This window comes from Pogoniulus pusillus, chromosome 22, assembly GCF_015220805.1.
Source record: "Pogoniulus pusillus isolate bPogPus1 chromosome 22, bPogPus1.pri, whole genome shotgun sequence".
NCBI classification, from domain to species: Eukaryota; Metazoa; Chordata; class Aves; order Piciformes; family Lybiidae; genus Pogoniulus; species Pogoniulus pusillus.
In genome coordinates, this window is record NC_087285.1 from 20,737,531 (window position 1) to 20,765,480 (window position 27,950).

At 44.6% G+C, this 27,950-nt stretch overlaps 2 protein-coding genes across 7 annotated transcripts; one reads left to right on the forward strand and one right to left on the reverse strand.

Moving 5' to 3' along the window:
• Positions 1 to 496: 496 nt before the first annotated feature.
• HNRNPAB (heterogeneous nuclear ribonucleoprotein A/B) lies at positions 497 to 27,950 on the reverse strand. 5 transcript variants are annotated; one of them, XM_064162145.1, is made up of 9 exons: positions 27,742 to 27,880; positions 27,320 to 27,617; positions 24,190 to 24,358; positions 23,947 to 24,105; positions 23,468 to 23,599; positions 21,780 to 21,888; positions 21,534 to 21,686; positions 21,371 to 21,455; positions 497 to 1,218 (listed from the first exon to the last, which is right to left on the reverse strand). In XM_064162145.1, the coding sequence occupies exons 2-8, from the start codon at positions 27,577 to 27,579 to the stop codon at positions 21,385 to 21,387; spliced, it is 1,053 nt and encodes a 350-aa protein (XP_064018215.1). In that variant the 5' UTR covers positions 27,580 to 27,617; positions 27,742 to 27,880; the 3' UTR covers positions 497 to 1,218; positions 21,371 to 21,384. The 5 variants fall into 5 exon arrangements, with proteins under 5 accessions (XP_064018215.1, XP_064018216.1, XP_064018214.1 ...); XM_064162146.1 differs by lacking the exon at positions 497 to 1,218 and adding an exon at positions 20,788 to 21,113; XM_064162144.1 differs by lacking the exons at positions 497 to 1,218; positions 27,742 to 27,880 and adding an exon at positions 27,887 to 27,950 and having other exon boundaries at positions 20,788 to 21,455.
• PHYKPL (5-phosphohydroxy-L-lysine phospho-lyase) lies at positions 8,977 to 18,849 on the forward strand. 2 transcript variants are annotated; one of them, XM_064162141.1, is made up of 13 exons: positions 8,977 to 9,207; positions 11,602 to 11,720; positions 12,564 to 12,723; positions 13,300 to 13,374; positions 14,176 to 14,263; positions 14,354 to 14,470; positions 14,903 to 14,985; positions 15,284 to 15,509; positions 15,772 to 15,926; positions 16,434 to 16,523; positions 16,706 to 16,836; positions 17,246 to 17,302; positions 18,668 to 18,849. In XM_064162141.1, exons 1-12 carry the CDS (start codon positions 9,017 to 9,019, stop codon positions 17,296 to 17,298), a joined length of 1,488 nt encoding a protein of 495 aa, XP_064018211.1. In that variant the 5' UTR covers positions 8,977 to 9,016; the 3' UTR covers positions 17,299 to 17,302; positions 18,668 to 18,849. The 2 variants fall into 2 exon arrangements, with proteins under 2 accessions (XP_064018211.1, XP_064018212.1); XM_064162142.1 differs by lacking the exon at positions 8,977 to 9,207 and adding an exon at positions 9,538 to 9,660.

Below are 27,950 nucleotides of genomic sequence, written 5' to 3' on the forward strand. Positions count from 1 at the left end.
AGATCCTCGTTCCACTGCACCTCCTACACCAGCTACTGCCAGAGAGGACCTGAGAGAGGGATGTGACCACGCAGGATCTCTCTGCCCTGCACAAGCTGATCCTAGTGCTCTGTTAGTTCTTGCTCTGATACTCTGAAGAGCAGCAGGAAGGTGCTTGGTGCTCCACACAGGAAGGGTGATAATTGACTGACGTCTGTGAGTTCTTGTCTGGGTTTTAGGTGCTCTTGAGCTTACTCTTTCAGTCAGCTGTGGAAGCCTTTGATACCTGCTGGTACAAGCTGAACTGGCCATCTGGCTGGGTAGATGTGGACACAGAGGACTCAAACAGCTGCAGGCAGTGAACTTTTGTTACCTGTTTTTGACAGCTCTTTAGAACTTACACCTGTACACTGCTTACTTTGCATCTTTACCAGTTACTGACCACTCTTTTTGGTCACCATACAGATTACATCCAGGTAAAATTCAGATCAACTCTTCACAAATCAAGAAACGAGAATTATATAACTCAAAACCAGCAATGAAAATGCATTTTATTTACTTCCATTTCATCTTAGCTATCACTTTTGGTGCAGGGGTTTTTAAAGGCATCAGGAGCAGCTGAAGAAGCTGCCCCTGGCTTTTAGTGCTCTTGAAAAACCTCTTTTACTGTCCCAAATTAAAGCTTAAAAAAAAATCATCTTCTTCTGTGGAAGGTTGAAGGCAAGGCTCTCATTGATGGCAGCTGGAAGAAGACCTGTAATTGTTCCCTTAATGAACAGTTGCTCTTCCCATCTCCCCCAGTCACCTCCAAACTAAAAGCCATTCGCTACTCCAAACCACGCTGTGGGCTTCTAGGCTCAAAACTCCTGCACGTGTGGCCTGTTCATGGAACCTCTGTCAATAGCAATGAGAGTTCAGTCCCCAGAATGACTGCAGAAAGCACAAGAATCTGGAAGTGTCCACAAACAATCTACGATGCAGATAGAAAAAGTCTTGTTTTACATACGCTGGCAAAAACTAAACAGCTTTCTATCTAGCTCCTACTGGCAGAAGGTTGATATCACTGAAGCTACAAGACAAGCTAACCTCCAAAGCTTAGGAAATTATATTAAAATTTATCTTTTTCTCTGAGGAAACACCCCCGAAGTCCTATTCTCTTCAGGTAAACAAGTCAGTACTCCGTCTTCAACTTGTGGAATATCCAGTGCTTGTAGGCATCAACTGTGACCACTGCCAGGCCTGCAAAACATTGATACAGAATACCAGAAGAGTGCTTTACCTGGTGCTGTCGTGGCAGCTGTCCCCCTCCCAACACAGAGCCTCTGCTGCCACAGAACCCACGTTCGTTTGGCTCCTCCGGAGGCAGGGCTGCTTTTCCCCATCCCCGAGGCACAGCCTGACCAGCTGCCTCTGTGCTGCTGGCCAAGGAGCAAGGCTAGGCTTATCTTCCTAGCACAGCACTGCAGCTGGCATCCATCACACCCACCAGTGCTACCACCTCAGCTGCCAAAGCCACCAGTGACCACCTTAGGCAAACGCCCTCCCTGCTCTGGTTTATTCTGCAGCCCAAGTGTGGCGAGGGCAGCACCTACAAAGGAGAGCCACCCACACACCTGCACAACTCTGCTGTGTTTAGGGCACCTGAGTTAGGACTGAGGGCTGCAGCCTGTGTGCAGCAGCTTCTTTGGACTCCTGCCACTGCCATTCTGTTGGAACTAGTGACAGGAGTGGATCCTGCAGTGCACAGCACCCATTGCCACCTCGGCTGCAGGGAACTGTGCAGCAGACCTCCAAAGATCTGCTGGTGGCACATCTACCAGCCCCTTCGGGCACCAGAGCAGCTGAGACCTATAGAAAGCAGATCTCCCAGGAACAGGGTGAGGTAGAGATCCCTGGAGAAGGCTGTGGTGGTTGTGACCTGCACTTGAAACCCTTCATGGTGTCAGCTGAGATGGCTGCATTTGGCCTGGATGCTCTGAGCTCAGTGTTCTCTATGGTCTGTGCCATGCAGACTGGCAGAGTGTGAGGGCTCTGCTGGGCTCTGCATCGATTGCACAGGGTCCACATGGACATCAGCAAAGATCTTCCTGTGTTTTTCCACAGTAGGTTGCTAACTGCTAACCAGTTGCACAGCCCTTGTGAGCTACTTGGGAAGAGTTTAAAACCAGAGATGTGCTTTGCTCAGCAGGTTCAGGCCAGATCTGTGGATTGCTTTTCCATGGGGAAGTATTTCTGTGAGGCCTTTTGAGTTTGGACTTTGCTAATGGCTCACAAAAGAGAAATCTGACTTTGAGGTAGCACTGTGGCAGTCTTGTTCCATCCAAACTCAGGAACTGTGTCAGCCTCTTACCAGGCCTATTGCATTTGGCCCCCAGGAGTCCCCTCTGGGTTTGGGGTTTGGGTTGGTTTTGTTTTTCTGGTTTGAATTTGAATTTTATAGGAATTCAGAACTGCAGATCAATGTTACCACTTGTCAGAAGCAATCAAGATGATTGATAGGGAGGCTGCTACTAGTTATGAAATGTAGGTCAGACTCAGACTGAGCAATTGATTTGTCTTGATCACTCTATTCAGGATGTTAGAGGATTCAACAATAGAGATTTTAGGGTTCACACTCAAGTTTATTGATCTTGGGCACCTGAAGCCCAGCCAAATGTGTGTTTTGTTTTCTAGATGATAAAACAAAACTTCTCAGTCTAATTTAACCCACCATGAAAGCATCAATGTTTCTACTGTGGCAATGCTGCCCAGGAGCAGCGGACAAGCAGCTTTCTTTACAGCTCTTCTATTTAAAACTCTACCTAAAGACCATCTTCCCAGCTGCTACCAACATCTTGGTAGCAGACTGAGTCCTAACAAGAGCAAAAGAACTCTCACTTGAAACCCCTAAAGAGTTGTTCAGCCATAAAGCTCTCCAGGCAGGGCTACCTTGCCGCGAGCCATGGCAAAAGGCAGAGAGCTGCTGCTCACTGTGGCTCTGGCAGCAGTCCTGGCCCTGGGTGCTCCAGGAGTGCTGCTGCTGCTGCTCACTGTGGCTCTGGCAGCAGTCCTGGCCCTGGGTGCTCCAGGAGTGCTGCTGCTGCTGCTCACTGTGGCTCTGGCAGCAGTCCTGGCCCTGGGTGCTCCAGGAGCGCTGCTGCAGCCAAGTGTAGAGGCAGAGCACTTGTCTGTGAGCAAGCTGCAGGGAATGGGCTTTGAGGGGAAGGGAACGTGGTCAAGTAATCCCCACACCTCTAACTCCAGCACAGTGCTTGCAGTGTGCTGGCAGCTGGAGAGGCTTCTCTGCCAGGGCATGAACCTGCTGATTTGGGCTGTGCTGATGGGAGTAGGTAAGATCAGCTAAGAGATCTGCAGCTGAATCCTGGGCTTGGCCAGTCAGCTTTAGACTGTGTTCCTGGGTTATGACAGAGAAAAGCCAGACAGTCTGACTCCAAACTGAAGCTGTTTCTAAGCCCTAAATCCAAGCACTTGGATTTTAGGGGCTTTTTTGAACACAAAACTAAGATCCTGCTCCATGCTTTTAGTCTCCTGGGGCCTTTCTCCCATCAACTGCCTCTAGCACTTGCTGTATATATAATGGTGATGAATTTCTTGCCAGAGGATTGTTCTCTTCTGTATTTAAAAACGTTTCTTCCAAGGGTGGGAAACTTTTGGATGTGTTTTCTTTTTAGGAAGACAATAGGTGAGATATTTAGATGAGCTTTTGTCTTCTGTCACTTTATGAATTCAGCACCTGAAACCCTTAAGCAAAGCAGCAGGATAACCTGTGAGGTTTCAGCAGTTCAGGACACCCTATGCAACGATGAAAAGTAATGCCTGGAGAGCAACACAGGTCAGTGCCCCTGGGTTTAAGGCTGCTGCAGTAACCCACTCCCCAGGAAGCACATCTGTGATGAGCCAGGCTTTCATGGCAGCAAGCTTATCTTGTAGCTTGGCTATTTCTTGTCCTTCCCACCACATGCAAGCTCAGCATCCCCATTCCAGCTGCTGCAGCTGAGCACAACCACGTTGGCTGGCACACATCAGCAAGGATTTCAGTCTGCTGTATTTACTATCTCACCAGCCCACAGCTCCAAATGAATCTGTGACTTGATGGGGTTTTTCTTTGATACTCAGCATGTGGTTCTGCATGAGCCAAATACAGTGGACTCCTGGGCCAGAGGGAAAGAGCTCTCACCCATTTCTAACACAGTGTTAAGATGCCAAAAATCTCCAGCTTTAAGGCAATGGTAAATAACCATGGCCAGTCTAAGCGTGCCTTACTGGTCTGTAAATGTAGCATGAGTTAGGAGTTTTAGAGCTTAGGTTTCCTGGGTGCTGAATGCTGATTTAATGCTGCCCTCTAGAGATCTTTTTGCTTTTCAACAGAGAGAAGTTTTAATGCTAGGACAAGTTCTATGCCTTTCATCAGAGAGAAGTTTTAATGCTGGGACAAGTTCTATGCCTTTCATCAGAGAGAAGTTTTAATGCTAGGACAAGTTCTATGCCTTTCAACAGAGAGAAGTTTTAATGCTGGGACAAGTTCTGTGCCTTTCATCAGAGAGAAGTTTTAATGCTGGGACAAGTTCTATGCTTTTCAACAGAGAGAAGTTTTAATGCTAGGACAAGTTCTATGCCTTTCAACAGAGAGAAGTTTTAATGCTGGGACAAGTTCTGTGCCTTTCATCAGAGAGAAGTTTTAATGCTGGGACAAGTTCTATGCTTTTCAACAGAGAGAAGTTTTAATGCTAGGACAAGTTCTATGCCTTTCAACAGAGAGAAGTTTTAATGCTGGGACAAGTTCTATGCCTTTCAACAGAGAGAAGTTTTAATGCTGGGACAAGTTCTATGCCTTTCAGCAGAGAGAAGTTTTAATGCTAGGACAAGTTCTATGCCTTTCAACAGAGAGAAGTTTTAATGCTAGGACAAGTTCTATGCCTTTCATCAGAGAGAAGTTTTAATGCTGGGACAAGTTCTATGCCTTTCATCAGAGAGAAGTTTTAATGCTAGGACAAGTTCTATGCCTTTCAACAGAGAGAAGTTTTAATGCTGGGACAAGTTCTGTGCCTTTCATCAGAGAGAAGTTTTAATGCTGGGACAAGTTCTATGCTTTTCAACAGAGAGAAGTTTTAATGCTAGGACAAGTTCTATGCCTTTCAACAGAGAGAAGTTTTAATGCTGGGACAAGTTCTGTGCCTTTCATCAGAGAGAAGTTTTAATGCTGGGACAAGTTCTATGCTTTTCAACAGAGAGAAGTTTTAATGCTAGGACAAGTTCTATGCCTTTCAACAGAGAGAAGTTTTAATGCTGGGACAAGTTCTATGCCTTTCAGCAGAGAGAAGTTTTAATGCTAGGACAAGTTCTATGCCTTTCAACAGAGAGAAGTTTTAATGCTAGGACAAGTTCTATGCCTTTCAGCAGAGAGAAGTTTTAATGTTAGGACAAGTTCTATGCCTTTCAACAGAGAGAAGTTTTAATGCTGGGACAAGTTCTATGCAAATCTAATGCTGTGACACTGCTCCTTAAGTGCCAGCACACAGAGGGCTGGGCAGCTGGATGGTTTCAATAGACATCTGTACAACAGCAGCATGCAGACAGACACTTTAATCTGCTTTCCAGATCTGCTTTCTTGAGGGATACCATCTCATACCTTCACTTTTTTTGAGGTTTTAGCTCATTGCTCTCCAGACAATTTAAAGCATTCTACAAGTGAAATATACCAGGAGGAGGTTACCTGTCAAGTTTCCATCTTTAAAGCATGAAAGCTCTGAGTTATTTTCCTGGCAGACAACAGAATTATATTTAAGATAGGCAAAAATATTAGTAACAGTACATGAGGGAAAAGTAAACATTTAGGTGTTCCCCAAACTGCTTATGCTGTGTGAATACTGTACAGAGCTGACTGAATTCAGAGCGGTGAATTTGGTTCCAACTTGTACTAGTATAGCTAAGCCTGTCCTCAGGAGGTGTCCCGGGGTGGAGTAAAGCCTCAGTACTGCTTTATGTTGTTTGAAGCTCCTGTTTTCCCTCTGGAGTACCTGCTGATGTGCTCAGTGGCACAGCCAGCCTTCCACTTGCTCAACCAGGAAGATTTCTGAGCCAGAGGTGAATTATTTGGATAGATTTCAAGAGGTCTTAGACACTTTAGCTTGCCAAGGTGATCGCTCAGGCACATACTGACCTTGGCAACCTTACAGGACAGCATTTCTGGGACCCTTCTGCACTCTGGAGAGAAGCAGACTTCTGGCCACTCCAGCTGCTCCAGTCTCACTGCCACCTGCCTGTTCCTTGTGTCCCTGGCACTGCAGTGGACTCGACTGTAACTAGTACAGCTGGAAATAACCTCACAGCTCCACTTTGGGGGATCCAGTGCAGACTGAAGCAAACCAGTGAGTTAAAAAAAACATTTCCTAAACTTCAATTCCCTTAATTACCATAAGCTAAAAATTACTTGGAGCATTTTCACATCCTCAGGCAAACACCTGGAACTTTTTTCCACATGCTTGTGTGCCATTAGATGGCACAAGAAAAGGGATGCCCAACCACTGTGTAACCTGCAGCTCAAGTGCTGAACACTTGTCACTTAGATTAATGGAAGGAGGACTGGAGAAACTGTATGGGAGAAAAGCACAGGAAAGTTGGGTAGAGTGAGGGTTTGATGCATTATTGAGTGGAGTAAGAAATAGACTGTTAACATTTGTGGGTTTTTGACATCTCAGCCAAATAATCAAGCTCTGTTTGCTAATTTCTGGTAGAAGTTGCCTCATAGTTATGCAGCTGTGTGAACAGTGGAGCTCAGTTGTGTGTCTGTGAGTGGTTTCTTATATAATGTAGATATTAATGAACAGAAACTTCAGGTGGGAGATGTCTCAGGCATCTGTAAATGGCACCAATACCCCTTGCTGCTTTTTTGTATGCTGTTGGGCACTGCATTGTACATTTGACTTTGGACAGTGTGGTTTATGTGATGTTATTAAGTGTTAAGTGGGTGCAGGTCAAACTTGCATTGCTGCAATGACATCAGCAAAATGAGGACCTGGTTTTGCAAAGCAAAAGCCCCAACATAACTCCCTAGAATTTCCTAATTAAGCAAAAGAGGTAGCAAATGGCCATCAGGTAGAATGAGAGTTGGGAGTTATGTGGTGTTCCATAGACTGCTTGGTCAAGTAGCAACATTTTGTGCTATTATTTGGAGTTCTTTCTTGTGCTATCTTTAAAACCAATACAAAATACTCAATATGATGGAAATGCCAGAGTCAAAACTGACAAGCACCTGCTCTGTTGCATTAATTTACTTTGGACATGGAAATGCTCTTTTGAAATTGGCACTTCTGAAACAGCATCACCTGAGAAATTCCACCTGCTGGTGTTGGAAGTCTCAGTTAAAATCTCCCTTCTTGTATACTGCTTAGAAAAATCCATGCAATGTGTGCTTCATCTGTCCTGATTTGGTTTGAAATGATGCTGATAGGGCTTAATCCTCTAGCATGTTATGCAAGTGTCCCTCATGTGTGAGAGGGGTTGCATCACTCCAGTGAGGCTGTTGGCTTAGGGAGGTGTGTGTGTGTTTGTGTGTGTGCAGCCCAGACAGCTCACAGAGGTTAGTGTTGTTCTGAACCTATTTACCTGCTATTTTACACAAAGCTGACTAAATTCCTGTCAAATATATCACTTTGAAAAGGAAATATACAGAGGTACTAAACCCACAACGTGAACACCTCTGTTTACAGGCTCTTTTGTGGGTTTTAAGCATCTGTGTGCCAAGGCAAGTATTCTATTTACTCATTTCTTTGGGGGAACAGCTGCTTCAAAAAACGAAGGCATAAATAACAAAACAGTATTTCTTATCCATTCTTTTAACATTTTAAATGGTATTAATTAGTACTGCATCATGTATTTCTAGTTGTAAAGCTGTCATGGACAGCACATTAGCTTGAGAGACCTCCATAAATAGTGTTGTGTTTTTTTTTTTCCTTGTGCTTTCTGTAATAGAAGCAAAGAGTAGATTATCCAAAGCAGTCTCTCTGTACAGAACGTTTTTACAGCTGTGTGAATATGTACAATGAACTCTGCATTTGTAACCAAGAATAAACTTTACAAATTGTAAATGGTTCAGGTAATTATAAATAGCTACTAAATATCTTAACCAGACAAGAGTTCAAATAAAGATTAACAGCCATTATTAAGCTTTTCTCTGCTGTCTTTTGTTACTTCAAGCCTGTTCAGCCCAAGTGCATAGCAATTTGGGTTTGGATTCTCTGGGTTACACCAAACTGAAATTGCCTCTGCTTTTATTAACTGCACCCAGAAATAACTGTTGCTGGCTGCATCTAGTAAGCAACAAAGCCTGCCACGTGTGCAGTTTTAAAAGGGTCTGCTCCATTTTCTGGAGTCTTGAACAGATCCGGTCTGTTCCAAATGTCACCAGGTGGTTGGTTTTTTTCCCTTCCATCTTAAAGAGAGAAGCTTGATATGTTTGTGAACTCAGTTATAGGATACAACACCCATAGCAGCAGAGGACTCAACCCAGAACACTCTTTCTGGTTCTGTGTCTTCCTATTTTCTTTCATTCCAATCAAACAGAAATGGAGGAATGAGCATTCTAACCTGATGAATGCATTTCCTCCTTTGATTCTAAATATTGCTAATCCTGGGATTGGTTTTTAAGTGGTCAGTGCTAGGCAGACAGGTCTGTCTGTCACTGACCAAACACAAGAGTACAACGATATAAATGGTTTGGGTTCACTTTTTCTTAATATAAGTGGTTTACTTTTCCTTAATATAAATTATTTGGGTTCACTTTTCATTAGTATAAATGGCTTGGGTTTACTTTTCCTTAATAGAAATGGTTTGGATTTGCTTCTCTTTGGTGAAGTATGTGCTGAACCATTAATGCAGCTGTAGCACCTAAGCTACCAGCTCAAATTGCTTTCAGCTGCCAAAGACACTTCCTGGAAGTGTAAGTATTTCAGAAGAGGGAGTGTTATGCTATAGTTGTAAGAAAGGTCCTGAAGAACACTCAAACCATGTTATCTCCTCTGAGGTGCCTGCTAACTGAATGGGACCCGAGGCCATGCGGTGTAACAGCAGGAGGTACAGTTCCCACTTGAGCTGCCAGCGGCTTTGCAGGACCCCAGTGAATGCAACCTCTCCCACGTTTGTGCTACGGGATCTTGGACATACAGCATCAGGAGTGGTGATGTTAAGTGAAGAGTCCACTCTCCCAGCTGGAGGAGCCTGCAAGCCCTGGTAAGTTACTGTCCTAGCCCTTCTGCTTGCCTACAGCTGTTCGGGATGTTGTTTGGGAGGCATGGGGCCGGGTCCCGTACTAAGGCAGACGCAGAGTTACAGCGCTGCTGGGGCAGGCACAGAGGCTGTGCCCGTGTCCTTCGCAGCTCTGCCAAGCGGCAGCAGCCTCCCGCTGGGGCCAGCCTGCAGGAAAAAGCTCTGTCCTGCAGAGGGACCCCAGCGGGTAGCTGCTGCCACTGCTACAGCCTGGCAGCGGCGCGGCCCGCAGGGGGCGCCACAGCGCTGGGGCGGGTCCCCCCGGGGGAGGCGGCGCCTCCGCTCCCCTCCGCGGCTCAATCCCGGCCGTGTCCCGCACGGACCCTCCGCGGCGGCGGCGGCTGCGGCGGGAGCTGCCATGCGGCCGGCGCCGCGCTCCCGGCAGGAGACCTTGGCCCTGCGGCGGCAGCTCATCGGGTAAGTGCTGCGGTGCTTAGCCGCCGCTACCACCGTTCCTAGGGCCGGCAGAGTCCTGACGTGGCTGCAGGGCCGCGGCGAGGCCGACGGCCTCGGCCCTAGGCTGGGAACGGACGCGGCGGGGCCCCGGGGCCCCACTGCCCCGGGCGCTGCTCGCCGCCTCTTGTCCCTTCCCCGGGCGCACGCCTTCCCCCGCACGTCGGCAGCGGCGAGTTCGGCCCGCGGAGCACCGCGACTGCTCCCGGGGCTAAAGCGAGAGTTCCCTCCTCGGCACAGAGTGCAAAGCCTGCTTGTACTGGTGTCATTAGCAGCAATTACCGTCTCGTCAGGAGAGAGGTTACGGAACTAAGGTACAAAGCCTGCACGCTGTCTGCCGAGCCTGCTTTAAGCGCCCGGAAAGCATTTCGCCAGCTCGGCCGAGAGCACGGCCTGGGGCTGCGCTAACGCCCCCCGCACGGCGGCCCTGGGGCTGCCGGGCAGGGCAGAGGCTTCTGGCTGAGCCTAGTGCTACAGCCTGGCATCCGGAAAACTTTAAGTGCCACCAAAAACGTGACGAAATTAATGCTGTATCTCTGCCCAGGTTGATAAAATTAAATACAAAACTGAGTTTTAAAGTTGTTTGAACTGACCTGAAAATTCTATAGTTTAACATAGCAGGAAGAGCAGGGGAAGAGTTACAGTTAACTGGGAATGTGTTCACAGAATCCCACCACAATAGGGCCTGGAAGGAACCTCTACAACTCATCCAGTCCAACGCCCCTGCTCAAGCAGGACCACCCGCAGCAGGTGGCCCAAGACACAATGTCCAGGTGGGGTTTTGGAAATCTCTCCATAGGAGACTACACAACCTCTCTGGGCAGTCTGCAGCCTCACAGCAAGGGAGTTTATCTTTTTTTCCTTATTTGCATGTTGTGCCTCATATAGATTCAGAGGCGAGACTACTTCAGATGGTTTATAAACTGAGCTGAAAGCAACTGGAACTGTGTCAGCTGCACAAACCTGAGGCACGCAACTCTGCATTTAATCTTTCTGGAACCCGTTTGCCCTGCCGCTGGAAGCCAGCCCCAGAGCTTTCTTAGCATTCACAGAACAGTCAGGATAAGCTTACCCAAAAAAAAACCCAACAACCAACCAAACTACCCTGCCTGTTTTAATCATCCTACTGCCAGCTTACAAAGAAAGTACAGGATTCCTCTAATGGAGTACAACTGAAGCAGTTTCTCATTTGATCGTTGTTTTTTGTTGTTCATTTGACAATGATTTAGTATTTCTTTATGGTCCAATGGTTTTGTTTTTGCATAAGCAGTCTTTTACTAAATGAAGCATGAGATTTTGGCATTGCCCTGCAGAGTCAAATCTCTGCAGCTCCCATTTAGGCAGATGGGTTTCAGCTTTAGCTACTTTAAAAAAGGTGATACAAAACAAATGTACTTAAGTTAAAGTAGATCCAGCCTTATAAAATCACTCAAGGCATCAGCTCAGGTTAGTGAAGCTTTATACAGATGCTTCACCTGTAGAAGTGTCTGGAAAAATCAGGACCTTGGCAAGAATAGCAAGAATGTAATAATCATGAGGTAAGAGGTGCTTAAAAGGTTTCAAGAGCACAAAGGGCAGGACAGTAAGGAGCAGTAGTGAAGACTGGATGAAACTGCAGCACTTAAGTTCTGCCTCTGTGCTATGGCTGGATTCCTGTAAAGGGTTTTCAGTTCTGGAGTGTGTTCCCCTGCAAGTCTAACAAAGTTTAATTTAGAGCACAAGGCCTGTTCTCTTCACCACCCATTCCAAGCTTTGTGTTAGGGGCCAGAATGAGGACGGCAGCAGGTGCCTACAAACTGAGGTAGTATTTTTTGATTAACTGAACTGAAAATACCAGCAACAGAATAAACTACGTGACTTCTAGAACTAACTCACATCTGTTTTGCTTTCTGATGCTTGCCATAGCTCTTCCTGCAAGCTGTTCTTCTCTAATGACCCGCTGAAGATCGTCAGGGCCAAAGGCCAGTACATGTACGATGAGAAGGGGAGGCAATACCTTGACTGCATAAACAACGTTGCTCACGGTAAGGCAGAGGTTGCATTACTCCATACCATGTTTTCCCAAGCAGAACACTGTTTGCCACAGTCGTGCTGTGCTGGGGGAAAGGCTGTTTATCTGGGAAAGTGGAAGAAAGCTTCCTTGAGCTTGGTTTGGGAATTACAGTTTGGACTGCATTTCTGTGCCTGCAAATGTGCTTTCCAGACAAGCTTCCTGTTCTGTCTTCCTAGGAAAAGCATACTTGTCTAACATTTATGGGTTATTTTTCCATGGAAGCTCAAGTAAAGCACCTAACTGTGCAATTAACAAACAGCTCAATGGTTTGTGGTGTTTGTGGAAGTTACTGCTAGGCACAGAGCAACAGGACCGCTGCTCTCTGTGCTGCCTTAGCTGTGCATCCTGAAGCAGCTACTGCTTTCTTCCAGTATTTAGAAGCTCTCTACCTAAGCTGTGCTGCCAGTACCCTAGAACAGGGCTAAGAATTCTCTTGGTGGTAAAGCTTCCTGCACATTCCTAAAGCTTTAAATTAAGTAAATGTCTGGATCCAAATATCATATCAGACACTAATTGTTTTAACATAGCAATTTCTAGTGTTCTCTCTGTCATAGGCTGAGTGTTCAAACCACCACATGACTGCAAACCTTAAAGCACAGCGGCAGGCAACCTGAAACTTGCTGAGGGGGAAAAAGTGAATTGTTTAGACAGAATTTACAAGGTGTACTGACATCATCTCCTGCTGAAAATGTTAATAATGCCCCATAGATGGTAATATTTCTGTAGCGTTAGAGAAATGCATGTGTTGAGTTAGTACATTAACACTGTAAGTAGCACAGAGAACTCTTAAACCACTCTCCTCGCTCTCCTGCAGTTGGACACTGTCACCCAGACGTAGTAAAAGCAGCCCATGAACAAAACCAGCTGTTAAATACAAACTCTCGTTATCTTCACGACAACCTGGTTGACTATGCCGAGAGACTTTCCAAAACACTACCAGAGAAGTTATGTGTCTTCTACTTTTTAAATTCTGGGTAAGTCAGGTTCATCAGAATCGATTCTGGGTTTCCAGTGGGTACACACAGACAAGCATGTGTGCTGTAGGTGACCAGAGAGTGACAAAAAAACATGGTTTGGGGGTTCTGGTTTTGAACTGTAGTCCTTTATAGAAACTCAGTGACTCTAAAGTTCACATTGAGCAAACTCTCTTATCAGGAAGTTGAACTGGTGCTTTATTTAAGGAATTTATTCTATTTATAAGGCTTTGGACTATAGAACAGTTACATAAATATTTACTGTACTCGTTTGTGATTTGTCCTCTGAACTGGGAATTGAATTCAGTGTAACTGTGTGGATTTCAGAGAGGGGAAGGGACACATTCTCAAACTACAGCTCAAAGAGAGCTGTTTCCAAAGCAGCTTCTTACTGCAGCCTTTTAAGGTGGATTTTGTTCTGGCTACCAGTCCTGACTGAATGCTTATTGTTAAGGCACCTGTGAGTAACTTGCCTCGAAATCTATCTGCTCTTTGCAGACACAAACAGTACAGGAGGTTAGAATTTCAAAACCCAGACCTCTGTAACTTAGCTTCTATCTAATGGCTCACTTGTAGGTCTGAAGCTAATGACCTCGCCCTGAGGTTGGCACGGCAGTACACAAAACACGAGGATGTTGTTGTTTTAGACCAGTAAGTATGTGGCCAGTTCTCTCTGCTGTGGGGCATGAGGTTTGGGTTTGGTCCATGGTCAGACCACTTCTGAAAACCTGTTGTAGTGGGAAGACTGTAACCAGGAAGTTGAGGGAAGTGATTTTTTTTTCCTCTCTGTTCACTATGCTCAAGACCAGCTTAGAGGAATTCTGTCCAGGCTGTGCTATCCAGTGCATGACAGATGTTGGCATACTGGAAGGCCAGCAGTGGCCTGCCACAATGGGCAGAGGGCCACTTGCTTGAGAGGTTAAGAAAACTGGATTTCTTCAGCTGCAAAAGATGGCTAGAGATCTGACTGCAGCTACAACTGTCTAATGGAAAGGAGTAGAAAAGGTAGAGCCACTCCTGAAGATGTATGAAGACAGGACAAAAGACAACAGCTCTAAGGCGACACCTGGGGAGTTCTGATGAGACACATGGAAAAGCTTTCATCATGAAGGTGGTGAAATATTAGAGTAGGATGCCCAGAGAGACTGGAAGCTCCATCATTGGAAGATACTAAGAATTAAGCCAGTCATGTCCCTTCCAGTTGTTCTACAGTCTTTGAGAAGTGCTCATGGCTTACTGCTGTGGTTCCAGTCGCTGGTTCTGACAAACCAGTAACAGGACTGTCCCTCTGCATCCAAGTATTATTAAGCTTATTCATAGAAACTGCAGAGCTTAACTGACTGTATTCCCACCCAGGGACAGAGCCTGGCTAATCTTTACCAGTAATGCTACTCCTAAAGAACTCTTGATACTGAGGAAATCACTGTTTAGTTCTGCTAATTGTTTTTTAAGTGCTTACCATGGACATCTGACATCCTTGATTGACATAAGCCCATATAAATTCAGAAATCTAGGAGGACAAAAGGAATGGGTCCACGTGGTATGTACTTCAGCCTCTATCAACTACTAGTCAATTTAATGAAGTCTTATTTCTGACATACTGAATGTAACATACTGCTCCTTTGCACAGGCTCCTGTTCCAGACACATACAGAGGACTGTACAGAGAAGATCATGAAGATTCAGCAACAGCCTATGCTAGTGAAGTGAAAAATATTATTGAGCAAGCACATAAGAGAGACAGGAAGGTAAGAGGCGATCCCCTTAGCCATTTGTCTTGCCTCAGCAATGAGCATGGTTGTCACCAACTTTCCAGGACTCCTGAGCTCTACAGTATGGATTTGTCAGATAGAAAAGATCACATAGTAATGCAAGAACCATTATCAACAATGAATTTGCTAATGGCTAATACCTAGGAGGAAGTTCTTCACAGAGAGAGTGATTTGCCATTGGAACGGGCTGCCCGTTCGCCCCAGGGAGGTGGCAGAGTTGTCATCCCTGGAGGTATTCAAGGAAAGACTGGCTGGGGCACATAGTGCCATGGTCTAGTTGATTGGTTAGGGCTGGGTCATAGTTTGGACTGGATGAGCTTGGAGGTCTCTTCCAACCTGTTTTGATTCTGTGATTCCACAACTTCCCCTCTACTGTGTTCAAGCAGTGACATGCTACCTATGTTTCAGATTGCTGCGTTCTTTGCTGAATCCCTGCCAAGCGTGGGTGGTCAAATCATTCCCCCAGCAGGCTACTTTCAGAAGGTTGCAGAGTAAGTGGTCATTTACTAGCTTTTTATATTATAACAGAATTGCTAAATATAGGTGACTGCTAGAGAATGTCTCTGCCTGCTGCAGCATATAACTCCATAGGCAGGAACTGGCCTGTGCCTTCAACAGTAAAATGTAAACACTGCATGGCAAAGATCTGCTTTTAAATACGTGCTGTAAAGTTTAGGCCTGGAACAAGTTTGCTTCCTGGAAGCTTGCAAATTAATGCCTGCTGCAGGTTCTTGAGTAAACAGAACATGATGTTTACTTTTTGAGATGATCAAATCTGTTCTGTTACAGGCATGTGCACAAGGCAGGAGGTGTATTTATTGCTGATGAAATTCAAGTTGGCTTTGGCAGGGTTGGCAAACACTTTTGGGCATTCCAGCTTCAGGGAGAAGATTTTACACCTGATATTGTCACTATGGGGAAACCAATAGGAAATGGACACCCTATTGCCTGTGTAGCAACAACAAAAGAAGTTGCAGAAGCATTTGCAGCCACAGGAGTAGAGTATTTTAATACAGTAAGTAAAAAGCCACCTGAATTCTCCTTCTCTCCAGGAGTCTAATTATTAAAATCAGATAATCATGCAGTGTTTTTATTAAGCTTGATCACTTTCACAGTTACTGTTTATGCTATTTGTCTCTTTTGAGTACAGAACTGTCTTCTCTGGCTCTACCTGGCAGAGAGCAGTATGCTCATGACATCACTGTGTCTACACTTTCAATGACAGGGTTGTGCTTTACTTCCCTTTCCATGAATATGTGTTCTTTTCCTGAGCTCAGTTTGGAGGAAACCCTGTTTCATGTGCAGTTGGATTAGCTGTCTTAGATGTGATTGAGAAGGAAAGCCTTCAGGCTCATGCCACAGAAGTAGGCAACTTCTTGATGAAGCTACTCCAGGAGCAGAAAATGAAGCATCCCCTGATTGGCGATGTCAGGTATCAGTGCCTTATTTACATTTTTAGCTGCTTTGGTTTTGGTTCAGTCTGTCAGACACCTCACTCCCACTGAGGTAGCTTCAACCAGTTTCATTAAATCTGTGTTTCTGGCAAAAATCAACATCTTGTTGTACGTTAGATAAAACCAAAGTGTATCAGATTTTGGTTATGATCAGGTTACTCTAGGCCTGTTCTGCTTTACAAATTTACTACTTGCTAAAGGAATTAACTTTCTTGTTTGAGCTCTATCAAATGCACAAAGTACAGAATTAGTGAGCTGGATAGAAAAAAGGCTTATTGTGTCCTGCATTGCCATCCTGAGCAGGTAGAAGTCTGTCCTCTATTACTACATGTCTTCAGAACAGAAGTACCTTTTCCAGCACTAGCTAAACACCAGCTAATTTTCATTCAGTAACACTTTGGGCTCACAGAAACTTCTCTCCATTTTTTAGTTCACTTGCAGTTCTGTCCTCTAACACAGACTGACTGGGTTTATTTCTTTTAAAGGGGTTCTGGCTTATTCATTGGAGTAGACTTAATCAAGGATCAAGCAGAGAGGACCCCAGCCACAGCAGAAGCTGAGTATCTAGTAACAAGGTGAGAGGGACAACTCATCACATGCTTCAGTGTAGACCAAGCACACTATTACAAACTCATCTCAGGACTCAGAAGTTAAAATGCAGCTGCCAGAAAAAGAAAGGCATTATCTGGACAGCTTGCCTGCTAATACTTCCACTTTTTAAATCTCTGCAAAGCTAAACAATTCTTGGTTCTTCCAGACTTAAGGAAGAATATATTCTACTGAGTACAGATGGGCCAGGAAGAAACGTGCTGAAATTCAAGCCCCCAATGTGCTTCAGTGTGAAGGACGCCAAATTTGTTGTGGACACAATTGACAAGCTCCTAACAGGTACTTGTAGATCAAAGCTGCCTTCCTAATGGGTCGTTTGTGGACTGCTTTGGAGTCAATGTAGAGTCTGCTTTTCAGAAGTGATAAAGTAGGTGATGAGCACATAGACTACTCTTGGGCAGTGCAAACTTAGTCTTCACTTCTAAACCAGAAAAATACCCATTCCTCACAAAACTATTGTTTACTCCACAGATGCACATGGTTTTTAAAATAGCTTTGTTCTGGCAGAAGTTGAAGTGTTTACAAATCTGAACAAGGGCAACTGTTCAAATTTTACTCTTGACAGGCATAGTTTGTGTGCATTTGCAACTCAGCTTTTTATGCAACCTTTTTCACACTCAGTATTAACACAAAAAAATCACTTCTCTAAGTCAGAAGTTTTCTAAATTGATGCTTATTGACTCCCCAGATATGGAAAAGGAAGATCTGAAGCAACAAGAAACATCCACTTGTTCTACCTGAGCAGGTATTTATCTGTATTTATCCTTTTCTGAAAGTTTCTGACCCATTGGTTTTAAATAGTACTTCACCAGCACTGGCAGAGCAGGACCAAGCTTTCTCAGATTTTTTTACTTCAAGTTAGCGAGCAGGAATTTCTGGCAATCTAGAAGCATGGACCAGACTTGGGTACATCTGGTGTTCATTCACAGCTACCTTCCATCAGAGTGTGACACTTGTAGTAACACTACATGTATTCATGTCTGCAGGCTAGGTCCAACACGTCTCAGAAACGCCTGCCACTAAAGCATGCCATGTTTGGGAAGCTTTAAGAGTGGCTAGGCTTAACCCTTGGCATGCAAATGGCATACATGCCCATCGGGACAAAAACATAGCTTTTGTGCTAGCTGCTCAGTGCCTTAAATCTCTAGCTGGAAGCTGTTGCAGCTGCTTGACTATTCCTCAGCAAGTCTCCCCTTAACTCCCCTGAAGGGCAGGAGCACAGAACATTCTGTATGCCACAAGCTGGGAACCTCCACTTAACAGCTCTCCATAAAGCTGGTGGATTTATGCAAACTTTAAGAAGAGTTTTATCACTGCAGCATCTGACTTTGAAATTGCACTTCCTTTGGCTTTCCTGAGCATTTTTGACTACTTTGTAGGATTATTTCAGGGCTGTTACCACTTCACCCTTATACTCTGAAGTTTGTGGGCATTGGTAATACCAAATACTGATAAATCTTCCAAGCCTTGTAATCTAACTTGCTTACAGGGAGCATCTACCTGCAACCCTTTTTGCCACACTCATGAGCACAGTGAATGCTTACAGTTAAGACCTCAAAAACATCCTTTGGTACACAGAGTACTCCAAGCTGCTCTGACTAAAAGACACCCAAGTGTTTTTTAATTAAGTGCCCAATAAAACTCCAGGTACCTGGACAGGAATGTACCTCAAGTCATGTAATAAATGTCATCCTGGGTGGCCTCAACCACCATACTGCATTTAGTGCTATGGCCCTGAGCTAAGGAGAAACATGCTTTTAGTTCAGTGCAATATTAGTATAGCAGGCACGAGAAAAATGTGTTAATATTTTATTTAGCAAGGTAATGAAAAGACATACAGCTGTTTGTACTAAAGTCTTGAGAACAGGAAGAATACTCAACAGTGCCAGTTTAACTCAAAGGCCTAAGGACTTCATGTGCTTGTCTACAAGCTGAACTAAGCATGAAAAATGCCTCTATTTTCTACAGGAAACCAAGAATGCAAAAAGCCTCTTACTGAGTACAGTACTAGTATGACACTTACATAGAATGTAAGCGAAGATGAGGCAATGAAGTAAATTCCTTTTAATGATGCTTTTACAAAAAAAGTAACATTATTTTCTTTCCATAGGTTTCAAACAATGGTCAAGATCTACTACTAAGAAACATTATTCTACTATAATAATGCACATTTAATCTTCACCCTAGCATGTCTTAGACAAGTTACCTTTGAATTTGTTATTTTCAGTTATCTTGTTAGTAAAAGCTTACAAGAAATAAATATTAGAAGAGCTTGTTTTGACTCTGCCATAAGTGTGGAATTGGAGTTTTTTTTCCAACATCTTATCTAAAACTGGTTATTATAAAGGAATGTATTTCTAGTAGCTATTATAAACAATGTTTTTTAAATGCCTGTTTTCATGTTACTTAAGTTAAGATGAGCCAATGGTCTCTTACATCTGCTACCAATGCAAATGCCATTCTAGCTGCCAGTGCACCCAGTCCTCCCTAAGCTCCTCTAACCAGTTTCAGTAGCCACTTCCACAACAAGGTCCCCTAGTAGCACTGTATTCCATCTCAGTGACCAGATCAAGACAAAAACTTCAGTCACAAATTCAAAACATCAAAAGCTTGAGGAACAGACAGCTGAGGGCAGTGGCTCCCAAACCAGCTCTTCAAACTATTCTGTCCTCAAGAAATATCCAAGCAGGATTAGTACATCAAGCCCATTACAGCCATAAACAACAACCTTGTATACAAGCCCTAGCTTTTTTCACCAGGCAACTGCATGTTTTGGATCACAGGTTTTGCATGCAAAAGGAAAACCCAGCTCTGCATGTAAGTACCACTATCCTCAGCTTCTGCTTAGTTAAGGCCATGTAACAAGTCCAGGAAGTATTACAGAGAACCTACTTCCAAAAGCCAAAAGGAACAGCCAGCTGACAAACTACTGCTAACACCTACTGCAGCAGCATGGTCCTGATAGTATGCAGACTCCCTGTTGGAAGGCAAACTGTTGTTCACTAGAAAAATACTCTGCTACCCCTTATTTCATAACAAAAGTTTAAGTATGCAGTAAAGCATTTCAACTTTCCATCTTGAGAACAGTGGGACTTTAAAATACTGTACTCATTTATTTCCCTGTTTTGCAGTTGGTTTTAGCTGCAATTAAGTTAGCAATGCATTAGGTTACATACTCCAGCTGTGAAGCTGTCAAGTCAAGCAATGGTTTTAAAATCTGATTCACCATTTTATGCTTCAGATGCCCCAAGAAAAGTCTTACAGACTTCTAACTTGACATCAAGTTTTCTTTCCGAGGCCAGCCACAAGGGAGCAGCAGATCGGAGTCCCTACAAGAGCAGCTGCATCCCTTGTTAAAAAAAACTGAAAAAGGTCACTACTAGCATCTGTCAGTTTTTTTTTCTTTAAAAAGGTAAGTAAATATCAAATTGATTATTGCAACAAAGATTGGAAATTTACTTTGTGCAGCAGCACGTTATAAATCTGAGATTGAGGCTGTTCTGCAGCAAGACAGGGAAAAATCACATGATAGTTATTGCCTTAAAATAGTGATTAAATAGTCCCAAAAAGGAAAGGTTATTTCTAGCTGGCCACTCATCTCTAGAGAAAGATGTTTTGTGGGGTTTGTATTTTTTTTTCCACCCACAAGTTTAGTGGAAGGTTTTTAGCCTGTTTTGATACACATAAAGGCTGCCAAAATTCAGGGTTTGCATTGGTAATTTCATGTCTAACCTGTCTTTCAAGGCTATTAAGGACGTATATGCTATTAAGGACTTGTAGAGAAGTTCCAGACTCAACACAGTGACACATGAAGCACAGCTAGCTTCCTGCAGCCCTCAGCTTCCTCCTGCCATGCTGTCTAGACTCCCAGGCCCTACCTGAAGCCTGTGCCTCCGGCTCCCCCTGGCAGAGCCCTACAATGCAGACACTAACACGGTTATGCCGAGCCTGTGCCTGTCTAGAACTTCATGAGCCACCAACACAGCCTGCACAACTACTAGGGCTTTCTGCCCAAGTTCTTCTCCATAACCTCCAGGCAGAAGTGACTGCAGTTTCCAGCTGTCACTTAACTGCAAGTGAGCACAACTACCAATACAACCTTCTAGTTTTAAGACAAAAAACCACACATAAGCACAACTCTTCATCTATCAAGGTACTGCCATGAGCTAAGTTCTGGGAACAGTATACTGGCATTTTACTAACACATAAGCTGAAGAATGGCACAAGACACTAGATTATGCCTTTTTTATTTCAAAAGCTAGGATAGCTTCAATATCCATGTCATGGTGAATCAGAACACATGTAAAATACCTTACAATACATTAGATTCCAAAAAGGTACCAAAAAGTACAGTAAAATTAACACTTCCATTACAGGAAATGTATGACACAAAAACAATACAAAATAAAAAGGTGGAAAGTGACACTGGTTCCCTAAGATGCATCTCATTCTGTACAACTGGAGTAATGCAGAGTCCATAGTTAACTCCAAGAGGCAGTCCCTAGATGCAGAGCTGCAGCTTTAAGCAGACCCTCAAAAATCAGTTTCAGTTTAACCTATTGATAAAATCATTAATTAATTTCTTCAGCAAGGCTGAAAATTTACACACCACACTGTCTAGACAACTAGATATCTGGAAGTATTAAACATGTAAAACATTTCCAGGGAGCTCTTCCAAGTAAGATGCACATTTAACAGGCCATAGAAATTTATTGTAAAGTTAAATTTGGTACAGAACTGAAATAATCCATCTACAGCATTGTATACAAAACCTATGCAGTCATTTTCCAAAAGAGACCATGCCACTGCATACCTGAATAAGTTTGATCAATATGGCTTGTAGTTATTCTGATGACCACCACGTCTTGGTGTCTTCCCATAATTTGCACTGCCTTGACCTATGAACAAGAAAACAAATGCATTAAACTGCTAATTAGTTATGCTTGCTTATACCCAATACAGTTCTCTTTACTTACTGTAATCATAGCCTGGTCCATATCCATAATACCCATATCCTGAATAATCATAGCCTCCATAGCCACCATAACCTTGCTGATAGCCGTATCCTTGATTCCCATAACCCTGGTTCCAGTAATTGCCATAACCTTGATTCCAATTTTGACTTTGAGCTATAGAAGGGAAAACCATCCACAAAATCCCATTTTAGTACACACAACTTATTTAGAATGTGTCCATACTAAAGTAGTGTGTGTGGTACTCACCGCCGCCTCTTCCACCTCTGCCTCTTCCTCCATAGCTACCTCTTCCTCCACCACTACTGAACTGTTGCTGCTGGTATACTTCTTTTGGCTGTGCTACCTTAATCTCGCACTGAAAATAAAAAAGGAAGAGTAAGTAACTGTCTTGTGGCAACAGCACCCAACCTGACCACCTAGGAAAGCCAGAGGTTGCTCAAGTGGCAAAGGAGGTGTACATGCTGTGCTGTCACTGGAGCAGGGCCTGACATGTATCCAGAAGTATCCTGATTCACTGTGCCACTTTGGCAAAGGTAAGTCACTGACAGCCTTCAATGCAGACCAGTGCTGGAAGTAGTTTTTTATGACCTCTGATCTACGGAAGAGCTGCTGAGGCCACCTCAGCACAGACACGACTCCTGTAGGAGTCACAAGGCTGTTCTCTATTCTGGCACAACCTCCAGCATGAGGCTGTTGCTGCTGGACTGACTGCTTCACCTGAGCTGCACTAGATGAACAAGGCTCTGAGAAATGCACCAGAACAAGTTTTCTGGGCAGCCTTTATATATTCTGAGCATCTCTGTTGGACTCTGTAGTACAGCTGCCAGCACTTAAAGCTTATCATATGCTAAGGACAACCAGAACTGACATTTCCAAGACAGGTTCCCAAGCTGCAGTTCAAGCTGTCAGCCAGCTTCCTAGGTGCTGAGTCTGTGGACAGTCTGAGATGAAAGCTACTGCTGCCATGAAAGGAACGAAGCCCTGTGATAGCAGCACCTGAGCAAGTCTGGCTTGGAACTCTTCACCACAGGAGCATTAAGGTAATTGCTCCTTTTGGTATCAATATGCCATAATCATTGGATACAGCAATGATTTCTTCACTCCTTTGACACTGTTTTCAGGAGAGATGAATGCTTGCTAGCTACAGTGTCTTAACTACCAGCATATGAAGTTTGCTAGAGTTTATTCTGTGATGGATTATTAATATCTGTCTTAAACCAGGTGCAAAGTCATAGTGTCAAACAGTATGACCATATCTACAAGGGCTTTGAAATAAGGGTAGGGTCAGCACTGGCCATACAGCAAGGGAAGCCTCCAGTCTGCACACATCATTTGCCTCTACTCGTTAGCCTGACACATGGACCTCTGAGCTCTTCCCACAGGACAGCCAACAGCTGTTCACAGCATCTCACACCACTGTTACAACAGTTCACATAAGTTGACCAGGTACAAGCTGCCATAACCATATACTTGCTCTCTGGATCCTTGTATTGAATTTACACAAGGTTTTGGTAGCAGCAGGTGCTTCTCAGAGAAGACATCAAAAAGCTACCCCCATGTCAGACAGTTTCAGCTGCTTACAAGGTTAGTGTCTATAAACCTTGAATTTATGTAATGATGCTGAAAGTAGTTCCATCTCTGTTGAAATAGCTTATACTGCTTGACTGATAAATAACCAACCCAGTTTCTCCACGTTTAATGAATGGGATTAGCTACTTTACATACAAAAGCCACCAGAACATTGCAGGTAGTAAAATTTCAAGTATTAGCAAAGTTTGGTAGCCTCTTTTGGCAAAACACCCCTGTGGCAAGCTGCAGGCTACCCTATTACAAGGTACTTCTCATTTTAGTACCTTGAGTTCAGAGATCTACAAATACACCGTTCAGATCATGCACAGTAACTTGTACATTTTTGTCCAAGTCAAAATTTGTACCTTGCTTCCACTGACGTTATGGAATTTCTTCTCCAAAACCTTCTTCACTGGATCCTCTTCCTTGAAAGTGATGAACACAAACCCCCTCCTTTTGTTGGTCTTTGGATCCATGGGAAGTTCAATTGCTTCAATCTGAAGGTATGAAGTACTGTTTTCAGACTTGTACTTTAACAGCATAGTTAAGCATATGACACAACTATACATTTCCTTTCTGCAAGCATTATGGAACCCCAAAGCTGCAGTTTTCTTTCTCTGTTAACACAGGTTTTAAGACCAGGTTTCCACTCTTAAAACCAACTTAACCATCAGCTAAAAGATCAGTTAAAGACAAGGAAGCATGGAAGCATCTAGTGCAGTATGTGTCTTCCTTGCTCTCAACATGAGAAACTTCTGAAGTTAATCTGCAACTTGCAAATTACCGCTAAACAAACAACAACTGGAGGCTACGTTTCCACTTTTACTAAGATAGCATTACTCACCTCTCCAAACTCTCCAAAGTATTCCCTGATTTTCTCTTCTGTGGCTTCTGGGTTAAGTCCACCAACAAATATTTTCTTCACTGGATCCTTTTTCATGGCCATGGCCTTCTTGGGGTCAATTAGTCGTCCATCTAGTCTGTGTTCTTTCTGTTCCAGAACCTGAAAGATAGGTCAATACCATTAACTCAGGCTGCAGTGTTTTCCTTACAAGTTAAGAATCTGAAATAGGAATCTTAAATTCACCTTTTCAACGCTCCCAGGTTCTTTGAAGAGAATAAATCCAAAGCCTCTGGATCTTCCTGTGTTAGGGTCCATCTTTATCGTGCAGTCAGTTACTTCACCAAATTTGGTGAAGTAATCTTTCAAGTCTTTTTTGCTTGTGTCCCAGCTGAGGCCACCAACAAACATCTTCCTGAAATTTCAGAGGGAGAAGAGCTTTTTAGATTCAGGAGGTACTACTACAGGAAAGCACAGGCAGCAAGATGCAATGGGGTACACACCTCAGCAACATTGTCAGAAACAGGACCAACAGACAGAAGTTAACAGACTTTTGCCTTCTGTCAAAAGCTAGTGATACTGCAGGAGTGCATAAAGGCAGGTTTGCCCTTGCCTCTTTTGGAGAGAATGACACAGTGCACTGTGATGTTTATTACAGGCACTAAGAAACAGTAAAAACTGCCTAACATCTCTCACCAATAACTTATATATTCTTTCAACAGTATTCTGTTATTTGCAATAAAGCAGTATTAATTATGAAGTACTGCCAGCTCAGTTTTGGTGGAGAGCCTAGGATCATTCCTACTGCCTTGGAAATGTTCAGCATAGAGTAAGTCTTTCAGGGTTTGGACAAATGGCTGTAATAAAATTAGCCCTAAGAACAAGCTGCAAAATTTAAATCATCTATCTGTGACCTCCAAGAACAGTCACAGGAGATGGGACTTTGGACCTGCCTTAACTTCTCCATTGTGCGCTTCTTCCTGCTTAGTTACTTAATCTACTCCTTTCATCAGTACTACAGAGTTACTCCACTAGTAGTCTTGATTTCATGGAAGGCAGAGTATTTCCCTGCCCACTTTCTCAAACAAAATATCCTTTGAAGCATCTCAAAGAACTAAATAGTAGTGAAACACGGTATGGAAGCGAAGCTAACAGAACTTCCATGAGCCAGTAAGGCACTCTCCAAATGAAAACATTCATAACCCAGCTGTATTTCCTAGTTTCAGAGTTTCCAAGGTAATAAGCTAAGCTTTTAAAAGCATTCAAGCCTTTTTATCAAGCTATAGAGTAAAGCAGTTAAAGTTGTTGATACTCTGTTTAGAGACAACCTGGATTTGCCGCTAGCAGCACATGAGAAACTAGAGTATGTTTAAATAAAATTGGCTTTTGGTGTTTATGTGCAGCTAGAACTAGCATCCATTTACATTCAAAAGGCTATATGAAAAAAACCACTCTGTGCCACATGTTTTCTTCCCTTAATCTGTATAAAGCCATACCCTTTGTAGGCTAAACCCCTATTTTTTCAAAAGATCAAGCTGTGCACTCGACAAGTGCAGTATGATATGCAGGGTGCATGCAAGTCAAGTCTGTGTGCGTTTTGCAGCCATTACTATAGAGCCTTAGAGAAAAGGCCTTAAAAGTTTATTAAGCCTCTCAATAACAGAGGTTAAGAAAGGTAACTTGATGGGATTTCTTCTCATCACAACACTTTACTGACCATGCATGACTGCTATATCCTGTACAGACGCTTTTTCCATAGCATCCCTATTTAAAAGTACAATCAAGAGAAACTCATTGGTGAGTGAAAGTGATTTGTCTGCAGGCAACTTTAGGTGATTTACGCCATCGTAATGGGGCCATGTTACACAGATACTGCTATGTTTGAAATTTATCTCTTAGCAAGCAGTAGATATTGCAGTCCTTTGTCATCTGAATGATTTATATCTACAGATATTTAAATTACTTTCAATTTTAAGACTAAATTTCAAGTATTTGGTTTTGCCTTCAGAAGCTGCACAAACTACACAATTGCACTCTTATCATGTTGTCTCTTTCACCTTCTGAGTGTACCAGCCAAGCTAAAACAAAGCATATTTCAGCTCCTAACAAAATACTCGGTACCCTGAACTCTGCCTTGGACAGCTCTTCTTTTAGCACGGTGTTAAGTTTTCCACATAGGTAAATCCCTCTCAATAATTCCTTTTCTTACAAGTTTCATTTCGCACAGACTTGGGGTTGAAAGACGTCACCTACACAAGAATGGTGAAGAGCACCACCACCTTCAGGCCAGAACACTACGAAGTAAAATTTGTACACAGCTCAAAGGCTTGGTTCTTAATCCTTCTACTGTCTGCATGAGGTACATCCAGTCCCTAGCTTATAGAAAACTTGTGCAAGCCTTACTCCTCCTCTCACAGATAGAAAGCTATTATGCTACTCTGGCTTCATCTCTGTCCAATCTGAGGGAACCAACCCTCGCCTTCAGGGCCCAGGGGTAACAAAGAGTTCCAATTAAAAACATGGGGTAGCTTGAATCACAAAGACCCACTTAAAGAATAGGCAGGTAATTTTCTAGTCAAGCGTGTAACTGAGCAATTACTATAGAAAATACATTACTCTTCTGTACACAAAGATGTCACTGCCAAAACACAGCGAAGCCATGCTGAGCCCTCCAGTAATCACTCAGAAGAGATAAGGCGTTTTCTGACAATGCTGCGAAGTACACCAAAAGCGCTCTTGCTATTTTAAACACACCGTACATTGTCTCAATCGTGCCTGTTTTCCTTTGCTCCTACCAAAAATACTTGCTTACCCTGATCTAGCCTCTAAACCCCGGATTACTTTTTGATACACGTTACACAAAACATGTTCGCATTTACACCGAGAGCGATCGGCCGTGCAATCCCCAGAAAGTTTGAAACCGTTCCACCCCTCCCCCACCGGAGAGCAACTCCTTCGGATAAAAAGGGAAAGGCTGAGGAAAACATCGGGATGCGAAGCGAGCCGAGGTAAATCCCCTTCCATTTTACAGCGTGAGACGGCAACAAACCCGCTGCCCGCCCCTCCCCCCGCTACCACATGGCGCCAACAAAAGGCAGCTCCAGAACAAAGGAAGCGCTGGTGCTGCAGGGCCGGCGGCTCACCGCCCGCCCGATCCCTCCGCAGCGGGGCCGCCCGCCGCCCTCCCGCGTCGGGCGGAGCGGAGCTCGGGGCGGCCGACAGCGCCAGCCGCCCGACTCGTTTCCGCCGCTGCTGCCGAAGAGCCGCGCCGGGGCCTAGCGGCCGCGCTCCACCGCCGCACATGGCGCCCGGGGGGAAGAGGAGGGGGAGGGGGGGAGGCGCGGCCTGCTCCCGCCGAAGGAGGCGCGGCGCTTACCCCGCGTCCTCCTCGTTCTTGCTGGCGTTGATCTGGTCGCCTTCGGCTCCATTCTGGCTAGCGGCTGTCCCCGCTGTTCCTGACGCCGGTCCGGCTCCCGACGTCGCCGGTCCCGCCGTCGCTGCGCTCGCTGTCGCTGCGCCCGCCGCCGCCGGGGCCCCGCCGGTTTCGGCCTGCTGCTCTCCGGCGTTCTCGGCCGCTTCGTGCCCGTTCTGGGTGGCGCCAGCGGCGGCCGCCAACTGCTGCTCCGCTTCGGACATGCTGCCCCGTCCGCAGTGCCGAAAGGGACGACAGGCGCCTGCAAGAAACGAGCGCGGCCCGCGGGTTAGCAAAGGCGTCTCCCCCCCCGCGCCGGGCCGGTCTGATCCGGTCCCGTCTCGCCCCTCCCCCTCTTCCGCCGTCGCCATCCCGCTCATACTCACTTTAAAACCCGCTCCCAATAAAATCCGGGCCGGCCGGAATCGGATTAAAATCCCCTAGGCGCCGGAGCCGACACCCCTCCCCGCGGCGCTGAGGCTGCTCCGCACCGGCCGCGCCGCCACCCTCTCCTCCCCCTGAGACACGTACTCTCCGGCCCGGAGCCTTAACGCGTGGCCGCCTTTATAGCGCCGGAGCCTCAGCCACACAGCAA